The 10,210-nt window shown below is 41.2% G+C and overlaps 1 protein-coding gene across 4 annotated transcripts in view; it reads left to right on the top strand.

Annotated features, from left to right (window-relative positions):
- Positions 1-246: 246 nt before the first annotated feature.
- Positions 247-10,210, top strand: part of CCDC50 (coiled-coil domain containing 50) — a 77,523-nt gene continuing 67,559 nt past the window's right edge. Inside the window, exon 1 of one of the 4 annotated variants that reach the window (XM_066241906.1) lies at positions 247-589. In XM_066241906.1, the coding sequence (XP_066098003.1) occupies positions 541-589 (49 nt within the window). In that variant the 5' untranslated portion in view covers positions 247-540. The remainder of the gene's footprint in view (positions 590-10,210) is intronic. The other 3 variants (XM_066241907.1, XM_066241905.1, XM_066241908.1) reach the window with 3 other exon arrangements.

The raw sequence follows: 10,210 nt of genomic DNA, 5'->3' as shown, positions 1-10,210 counted from the left end.
CGGTGCCCCCTCCAAAGACGCGACCCGGGGTTGGAAAAGGCAGGGCCTAGGGGCTGGGGCACAGCGGGGCCCCAGCCTCGGGCGCGTCACACCGCACAAAGGAGACAGAGGGAGGCGTTCGCGGGGGCCGATCTTCGCTCGCCAGCCACTCGCAATTGCGGTTTCAGACCTGCAGCTCTCCTCCTCTCCCCTCCCCTTCCCACCCAGGCCCGCCCGCCCGCCTTTCTGTCTCCTCTCTCCCTCCGTACTGGACGGCCCGAGTCCATTTCCGGGCTCCGGATACTTGGTATCCATCAGGGCCGGGGGCGCGGGAGCAGGTGGCTGCGTCGGGACAGCTGGGCCGCCAGCCTGGTGCGCCGGGACCATTCTCCTCCGCCTTTGTCGCCAGCCCTTGTCCGCCCTCTCCCTCCTCCCGGCCCGCGCGTGCTGCCGGCTGGACTTTGCGCCGCGTCGGGCGCTGCTTCTGCGCGCGGGGCCGCGCTCGGTGCCCGCGGCGGCGCGGAAGCGGGTGGCCAGGGGCAGCTCGGACCCCGGCCCAACATGGCTGAAATCAGCATCGATCAGTCGAAGCTACCGGGAGTCAAGGAAGGTAGGAGCCGGGCCGTAGGCGCGCGCAGGACCCCTCCCCTGTCCCAGCCCGGTTCCGTCCGCGCTGGGGCGTCGACCTTTCGGCTCCCGCGGCCCTCGCGCGGGGCCCACCTGGAGCCGGCCTGCCTTGGCCGTGCAGGGGGTTGAATTTGGGCTCCCCTGGGGGACCTCGGGCAAATCACTGACGTTCTAAGCCTCAGCATTTTCCTGTGTAAAGAGATTGGGGGAGAGGGGAGACACCATCCTCATCAAGTGGTTGTGCAAATATTCTGGTGACTAGCAAGGAGCTGGGGCAGTCGGACTTATTTGTGGTCTTAAAAATCAAGGCCCAGCTTGGCTGGTTTGAAGGCTGGAAGGCGGGGAAGGGTTGACATTTAGTTCCTAGTGGAGCCTTTGTTTTGAAACTTGACTCTTTCCCTCCTCTCTACTTTTCCTAGCCCAGCGTCTGGCTGGCTGACTTTCCCACCTTCCCTGAGGTTTAAAAGTTTAGTCTTGGCACTGCCCAGCGGGCGGGCTTACGGAAGCTGCTATAAGCATTTTCTTAGGAAAAGCACGGAGCGAGGGGAAACGGGACTGGTGACCTTAATTTTTTTTTTTAAATGGCTCCCTATACTAATGTCCAGGAAAATAAAGCTTTGTGAATACTGGTTTAGCTTGGCTACCAGCAAGTAGCCCTTTGACTTCCCTTGTTTTCATCAGCGGCCCCAAGATCTAGTATTTTCTATTGAGATCTTGCCTGCAGGTTCACCTTAGCCTTCAGTTGTCTTTGGCTGTTCTTTTGCCCTAGGCAGCATAGACGTTCCAGAATACTATCTAGGTTGGCAGAGGTTGTCTTTGTTGTGGCTTCCATTTATTCCACGTAAGCATTGTGGTCTAAGGTGTCTTGGGAATGTGGAATTGAAAAGAAGATTCTTTGCTTTCTTGAAACTGCCTGTTTCTTTGCCATCTTGATTTGACTCAAGTGGTCTTATGGGTGGTCAGGTCGACCCCCAAATCCCAAGAAAGCTTGACTGGACTGTTTCCCAGAGATCCAAACACTAGGAGACAAAGTCACTGGTTTTATGTGGAATTTTTAATAGGGTGCTTGTCTTTTTGTTTCTGAAGGATATTGGCGTGTAGGCCTGAAATTTTAACACTAGTGTTTTTCAATCATTAAGTTTCCAGCCTAGCTTTGGTGAAGGTTTATATTCACATGTAAATGTGGTGTTCACAACACTGTCAATACTAAGGAGCCTGAGTTTTGATATAGGAAAAGCAAATCTACACTTTGAAAGTCCTAGTCTTAGAGATTTTCTGCTTGTCTTTAAGCCTTTTGGGTTTTAATTTTGTGTGTGGGGGTGGGGTATGATGTCTTTGTTGTAAAAGTGACCCTTGTGTAGTGTGTAGTGCTTCCTTGAAAGTGGGTGATGAGTAGAGTAAGAATTGGAGGTCCAACACAACCTTGACTTATAAAGCATTAATTATATAGTGCTGTGATTTTGCCTAGCCCCTTGTGACCTGGAAGAAACTTGAAACTCACTTTATGTATGTGTATATATATATGTGTGTGTGTGTATGTATATGTATATGTATACTCTTAAGTCTTTTGACTGTTGAGACATGAATAATTTATTCTAGTATATTCATTCTCAAGGGTTTCAAAAAACACTTCCATCAAAAGTGCAAGATTCTGTTGCTAAACTCTGGAGTGTAACGTGAATTGGCTTTCATGTCACATATTATGGTGTTTGGCAACTCATTTTACAGAATATGGTACAGTGGTAAGGAAATTTGAGTGTGGGTCTTAAAATCAAATATTGGTTGATTTTAAAGATGGTCAAGAATTGTTGAGAAGATCATTGTCTTTGTAAGCTTCTGACTTTGTTATTTCTAAGATCATCAAAGGAAATGATGTATTTATTATATACTAGCAGTGTTCTAGTGGTGGTGTAGGTTTTGATCTGGGGAGAATTCAACTCTAATAAATTGTATCTTTCTCTAATGTAACTCTTAATTATGGCCCAGTTACTCCTTAAGAATGTTTGGGCCCTAATTAAAGAGAATAAAGCTTGTGCTTTGTTATTGTGCAAAACATGCACAAACATTGAGACTGTTCTTAATTTTAGAACTCCAACTTAGTTTGAAAAAAAGTTTAGTTTGCATAATATTCGGGGCACAGATTTTTTAAACCTCATTTAAAAAGAAAATCTGTCTCCACATTTCTTTTTTCTATCTAAACCTTCAGTAGGTTTATATAAAATTACAATTTGGGATGATGGGATAGATTACAATAGAGATGAGAATAATAATGCAGTGGGTGTCTGTCCTGTTCCCACTGCATTGTTTCTTTTGGAGGGGGTGGGGATGGCCTGTGACCTTTGTTGCGAACAGCTCAACATAGGTCATGGGTAGTAGCTGACGTCAGGGAAAGGGAATGTTTGAAAATTTTCTTTTCTAGGTTAAAATCCAGTGCTTGTTTAGTTTTAAGGCAGTCAAAGATATTTATCATTTGGACAGACCTTTAAGAAAACACCATTTGGACAGATCTTTAAAAAAACAAACTGGGGCAGTATTTTTTATCTTGGGAAATCTCTCTTACAATAGGAGACAAAGGGACACATTTGAGTTCATATGTAGGTGAAAAGAATTAAGTCTAGCTAAATGGCAACACACATCATTATTCCTGGTTTAAAAGCATATTTGGAACATCTGCATGCTTTCTGTTATAGAAATACTGTTCAAGTGTTTAGGAATAATGTATTATTTCTTCTGAAACATCTGAAGTTCTGTGCAACAAGATTTGAAATAATTCCCAGCTATTTTTTTAAAAAATCAGTAGATATATATAACTCAAATGCATCATGCAATTTGTGAATGTTAGACAAAGGTATATAATGGTCAGGTTCCAACAATATTCTGAAATTTTCTTAGTTTAGACCAGAACTGGAAACATTTTTCTAAAAACGAGCACTTTTCAGGCCCTGGCCGGTTGGCTCAGTGGTAGAGCGTCGGCCTGGCATGCAGGAGTCCCGTGTTCGATTTCCGGCCAGGGCACACAGGAGAGGCGACCATCTGCTTCTCCACCCCTCCCCCTCTTTCCTTCCTCTCTGTCTCTGTCTTCCCCTCCCACAGCCGAGGCTCCATTGGAGCAAAATTGGCCCGGGCGCTGAGGATGGCTACATGGCCTCTTCCTCAGGCGCTAGAATGGCTCTGGTCGCAAGAGAGATGCCCAGATGGGCAGAGCATCACCCCCCCCCCCCCCCCCCCCCCCGTGCGCATGCCGGATGGATCCCGGTCGGGCGCATGTGGGAATCTGACTGCCTGCCTGTTTCCAGCTTCAGAAAAATATAAATAAATATATAAATAAATAATAATAAAAAAATAAATAAAAACAAGCACTTTTCATCAATTAACAAATTTAGATTTTTGGGCAATTTAGCTTCCTTGCTTAATTGTTTTACTGAAACAACAATCCGGACTCCCCACTTTCCTCTCTCCAGTCCCATTCCCATATCACCACTTTATTTAAATTGCTTACTTAACCTCTGTTATCTTGCTTTTTCCCCCATGGAATACTGGTTTCACATTATCTTAAACATTAGGTTTAGGAACATTAGCCTGTTCATCAAAGCCATCTAGACCTTTTTAAACTTTATTAACTCCTTTGCAATTTTTCCCACTTCTAGCTATATAGCACTTTTATTCTAGCCCTCCCATCTTCTCCCAATGCCAACCTTACTTTTTCTTTTCTCACAGCAGTAAGGAATTTCATTACGTATTTTGTACTCTTACCATTCTTCAGATGGAAGATCTTTCTATCTTCTAAGTCAGTTGTGTGTGTGTGTACTCATACACTTAGCATCTGAAATCCATGCACCTAGTAGCGACTTATTTCTTGAAGCAAAGCTGGCCAGCTATTCTGAGAGCAAATTTTTTTTCTTTAGTGAAAGACAAAGAAATACATTTCAGAAGTAAGCCTAGAAAGCACCATTTTAGGTCCAGGATACTAGTGACAAATGTCATAAATCCAGAACTTTAAGGGGAAAGATACAAAATGATGTCTGGAGCAATATGTTAACTAAGTCGTCCCAGAAGGTCTAAAGCATATCACATACACACTAGGCATCTAATGTGATGGCAGTCTAAGATGTACATTATCTGGCTCCAGGGCAAACTCCCTCATCTCTTCAGAATTCTATAGCAGGTTTTTTTAGTTATTGTTTTTTAATAAGACCATGGCTGTATCTCCTTGAGCTGGGGGTTTGTGTCCTGGCTTTTTTATCCTCATCTGGCTTCAGGTCTTTTACTTAGCTAGCAAATATTTGAATATATGAGTGGATGAAGACACTAATAGGTGCTCTCTGTTTGTTCAGGAATTCTGCCTTCGGCACAATTATCATATATTCCTTCTCAGAATATAAACTCTTAAAGGGCTCTTAAAGAGAATGCCTTTTAACCATTGGCTATCACGCATTATGAGTATTACATTTATAAAAACTTTTTAAAATAATTTTTATTTTCTCATAGGTGCATATTATAAGTAGAATTTATCTAACATAGATAGGTACAACAGAAAATAAAACGGAAAAAAAAAAAAGATTCCATGCTCTTGCTTCTGGCCTTGGAGGTAATCATTATTAAGGATAAAATTTTAGTAAAAACATTTTTAAAATGCTGTTTCTTGGTTTTGGTTTTTGAGTTATAGGTTTAATGTTTTTCCCTTAAGTACAGAAGAATGTTGCACAATTTCACTGCTAGAATCTTAGATTCATATTTTAAAAAACAGTGTATGTGTTGTATGCCATCTCTTGAAGGAGGGTACTTCAGAATAAAACTGCCCTGTGGTGTAGGGCCATGATCCTCACTGTGGTGGAGAGGCAGTCATCTAGTCAGGGAGATGTGAAGAACCCTTTAAATGACTACGGGGACCCAAAATGCCTCTCACATAAGTAAAGGGAAAAAAAAACCTTTTTTATTGCTATATGCAGTTATGTGATACTTTTATTAAATGAATCAGTGATTTTTTTAAAAAAATGGATGTAGCTGTTACTTGCAAAATAAAAATTCTTTTAAGCATTTCTGATACAATTAAACATTTCTGTTTGTTTGTTTGTTTTAACTAACAGTTACTTATGGGACAATGTCTCTCCTTTGAGAAATTGTAAAGTTAATTGGTATTTAAAAAAAGGCTCTCAGAGTAGAAAGCATTAAAAACCACTGATCTAGGCCAGTGTCCTCATTTTCCAAATGAAAATCTGAGGCCAGGTTGGAGCAGTGAGTTATATCAAACCAGAGGCCAAGGAGCTAGGAACTGGAACACTGAGGCCTAGACTTAGAAAAGTTTACAACTGAATATTCGCATAATTCAGTCTTCCCACCTCTGTCCTTTCTCACCTTCTCCCCCTTGTCTCACCTTCTCCCCTTTGTCTTACCTTCTCCCTCTTCTCATCTTCCTATGCACCCTTTTTCTTTTAAATTATCTGGAGATACCTAAGAGCCATTCCTGATGTGTTTCATATGTTTAAAACAGTAGAGTGACAAAACAATTCCAGAGTTTTTAAAGTTATCTTAGGGATAATATTTGATATGAAGGTTAATAGGTTACTAGGTTTTATTGTATTTTTAATTAAAAATACTTTTCAGGTTTTATTTTGATTTAGCAAATGAACTACAGAGGGTTACACCCCTACCTCAGTGGTTTTTCTACCTAAAAAATCCACTTCTTCTCAGGTCACTTGACTTGAAGGGGCTAATGTTTAAAGGCATGGACACTTTAAGATTAAATACATTAGGGGAGTAAACTCAAAGAAAATGATAAGCAGTGGTTTTACTTCATTTCTTATCTTAGTAAATCCATGGGAGTTTTTATTGAGATAAACGAATTTTGTCTCAGTAACAAAAAAGTAAACTTAAGCAAACTAACCTTGACGCATTCTGCTTCTCTAAGGACTGTACTGGGGTGTGTTTGAAAATGAGCTGCCCTGACCTGTAGGGGATAAACAAACTTTATAGTGGGTGTATTTGCAGTTTCAGAAGTAGCCAGGATAAGGGGTTTGGGATTAATGTTTTTAACTGATAACCCATTTAAAAGTGTCCTGTACTACAAACTGTAAAATTAGGATAGGATATCTTAGGTCTTTGATAAGACCTACAAAGGATAATTAGCTTTTATATTTAGGAAGACTTTGGGGATTGTTTAGATTTTTCAAGCCAATTATTCCCAGATGTTTGAACTTGGAGACCAGTGTTAAGTGGTTTATAGCTATTACTTTTAAAAGGACATGACAAACACACACAGAAAAGAACTATTTATTTTGCCATCAATTTATTGAAAACACACACATTAAGATTTGCAACAAAATGGATAGACCTTGAGGGTATTATGCTACGTGAAATAAGTTAGAGAAAGGCAAAGTAAGATCTTTATATGTGGAATTTAACAAATAAACAAATAAAGGCGTACATATAGAACCAAGTCATAGATATAGAGCACAGATTGGTGATTGCCAGGGGTGGGAGTGGAGATGAGGGGCATGAGAAGTAAGTGAACTGTTTGTTTTTAAAATTTAAATAAATTGTAAAAAACCCCACAATATTATTTGTTTTAAAGACTTATTTTTGTGATTACAAAAGAATACATATATATTAGAAAACTTAGAATAGTGCAAGGAAGGAATTTAAAAGGACCTGTAATTCACTGTGGGGTGAGGATCTTCAGAGAGAACCTGTATATGAATGAGCCATGCCTGGTCGATATTTACACCGTTGCGTAGTCCCCTCGCCTTGAACTTGGGCTGGCTCTGACACTTGCTGTTGACAGTAGGATAGAGTGGAAGTGATGCAGATGACTTCTGAGGCTCAGGCACCAGGAGCCTGTGGTTTCAACCTGGCTCTCTGGGAACACTTGTTGTCAGCAAGTGCCCGTGTGGAATCCAGCTGTCCTGCTAGGCGAAGCCAAACCCCAGGGATCGCCCACACAGAAGTGCTCTGGTCGACAGCCCCAGCTGAACGCTTTGCCGACAGCCAGCCTCAAATGCTGCAGTATATGTGAGGGGGACGTCCAGCCTGGCTGAGCCTTTAGGTGACTACAGCCTCAGCTCCATGTTCCACATGAGAGCCCCCATGTGAGGTCCTCCTAGTTAAGCCTAGTTGACTCCCAGAACCACGAGGGATAATCATAAACTATTTTAAGCTACTAAGTTGTGTGTGTGTGTGTGTGTATGTGTAGGGCTTGTTATGCAGCAACAGATCACTATCTGGCAAGGGTGTGGGTTACTTTCAAGATGAGCAGGAGCATGTTGAGGAAAGAGATCTTGGACTTTAGGGCCAGGTGGGCTTGATGTGCATTCCTGCCCATCACATACTCACTAGCTGTGTGATCTTAGGCAAGTTATCAGCTACTGTGAATCTTAGTTTTCTACATTTGTTAAACAGAAATTGGGAAATTTAAAAGTGTTCTTGGTGGTAGATCGTCAGCCCAGTGTATGGAAGTCCCGGGTTGAATTTCCGGTCAGGGCACACAGGAGAAGCAACCATCTGCTTCTCCACCCCTCTCCCTCTTCCTTCACTCTTTCTCTCTCTTCCTCTCCCCGCAGCCATGGCTCGAATGATTTGAGCAAGTTCTCCCTGGGTGCTGAGGATAGCTCTGTGGCCTTGCCTCAAGTGCTAAAATAACTCTGTTGCTGAGCAACACAGCAGTGGCCCCAAGTGGACAGAGCATTGCTAGGTATGGGGCTTGGGGCTTGCATGTGGGTCCCGGTCAGGGCGCATGCAGTCATCTATCTCTCTGCCTCCTGCTTCTCACTAAATTAAAAAAAAAAAAAAAAAGGCAAAAAAAGCACATTGTCCATACTAAGTAAATGTTAGTTTGCACTAAATAGAAAGACTTGAATTAAGGTATGGTATATGTTAAGGTATGCGCTGTAAACACTTTCATAAAAACAGTGAAAGCTTCCTAATACACTAAAGCTAGTGTATAACACGTAGTATTTATAAATTCATGTTTTTTTCCTGTTAGTTAAATTCATTGAGGTATAATTTACATACAGTAGAAATTCATCCTTAGTGTAGTTTTACTTTTTGACAAATGTATAGTCTTTTCTGTTTTGTTTTTTGTTGTTGTTGTTTTGTTTTGTTTAGATTATATTTATTGATTTTTAGAGGGAGGGAGAGAAGGGGGGTGGAAAGTGGGAAGCATCAACTTGTAGTAGTTGCTTCTTATATGTGCCTTGACTGGCAAACCCAGGATTTTGAACCAGCGACCTCAGCGTTCCAGGTTGATGGTTTATCCACAGCACCACCACAAGTCAGGCTGACAAATGTATAGAATCTTGTAACCACCACAGCAGTCAGGACTTAGAAGTTACATAACCCCCAACCTTCTTCCCCCACCTCAGCCACCTACTGATTTGTTTTCTGCCCCTATAGTTTTTTTCTGTGCAAAAATATCATATAAATGAGATCATAAAATAAGTGGCTTTTTGAGTTTGGCTCTTTTCATTTAGTATAGTATAGGTGATATAATGTTGTCTCAGTAATTTTGTTCCTTTTTATTACTGAGTTCCGGTGTGTGGCTGCACCACAATTTGCTTATTCATTTACTGGTTGTTTGTACTTTTTTGGTGGTTATGAAGTCACTGTAAACATTTGCATACAGGTGTTTTTAGTGTGAGAGTGTGTGTGTGTGTGTATGCATAAGTTTTCATTTCTCTTTGGTGAGCACATAGGGTGGGATTAGTGTGTATAGGGGTGAGTGTATATTTAGCTTTATAAGAATATGCTAGGCTGTTTTCAAAGTGCCTGTACCGTTTTGCATTCTCACCAGTAATGTATGTGAGCTCTACTTGCTGTAAATTCTTGCCCGCACTTGTGTTGTCAGGGTCTTTTTTAAAAAATTAAATTTTAACTGTTTTAATAGGTGTGTCATTATGTGGCTTCAATTTGCATTTCTCTAATGACTAATGCTGTTGAACCTCTTGTCTTGTACTTTTTTCCTATTATTAGTTTAAGTGTGTACTAAGCCTTTGCACTTTTTAAAAAGACTCAGACTATTTTATTTTTTATTTATTTATTTATTTAAGGATTAACATTTTTTTTAATTTTAATTTTAATTTTATTTATTCATTTTAGAAAGGAGAGAGAGAGGGAGAGAGAGAGAGAAACAGAGAGAGAGAAGGGGAGGAGCAGGAAGCATCAACTCCCATATGTGCCTTGACCAGGCAAGCCCAGGGTTTCGAACCGGCGACCTCAGCATTTCCAGGTCGACGCTTTATCCACTGCGCCACCACAGGTCAGGCCAGACTATTTTATTTTTGTATCTTGAGAGTTCTTAGGATATTCTAGATTCAAGTCTTTTATCAGGTATATATATATATATTCCTTTTAAAGAAGCTGTCAATGGTTTCTATGCCTTGGTGCAATATGAGAATGATGTGGGAGCTTTACTATAAACACATTCCTGGCCCTATATGGTATCAACTGAATCCCTTAGAAATGCTCCTGGGAATCTGGAGTTTTTATACCCAGATTATTCACTTGCATTTACACAAGGAACATTTGGATTTCCTGATTGAGAATACTATGGCCAGCCTATAGCAGGGATCTTACCCTAAGCTCATTTTTTAAGTTTTTGCAGAGACTACTC

This window comes from Saccopteryx bilineata, chromosome 8 (genome assembly GCF_036850765.1).
Source record: "Saccopteryx bilineata isolate mSacBil1 chromosome 8, mSacBil1_pri_phased_curated, whole genome shotgun sequence".
In the NCBI taxonomy this organism is placed as follows: Eukaryota; Metazoa; Chordata; class Mammalia; order Chiroptera; family Emballonuridae; genus Saccopteryx; species Saccopteryx bilineata.
The sequence above is the reverse complement of the archived record's forward strand: the minus strand, read 5'-3'. Positions and strand labels throughout refer to the sequence as shown.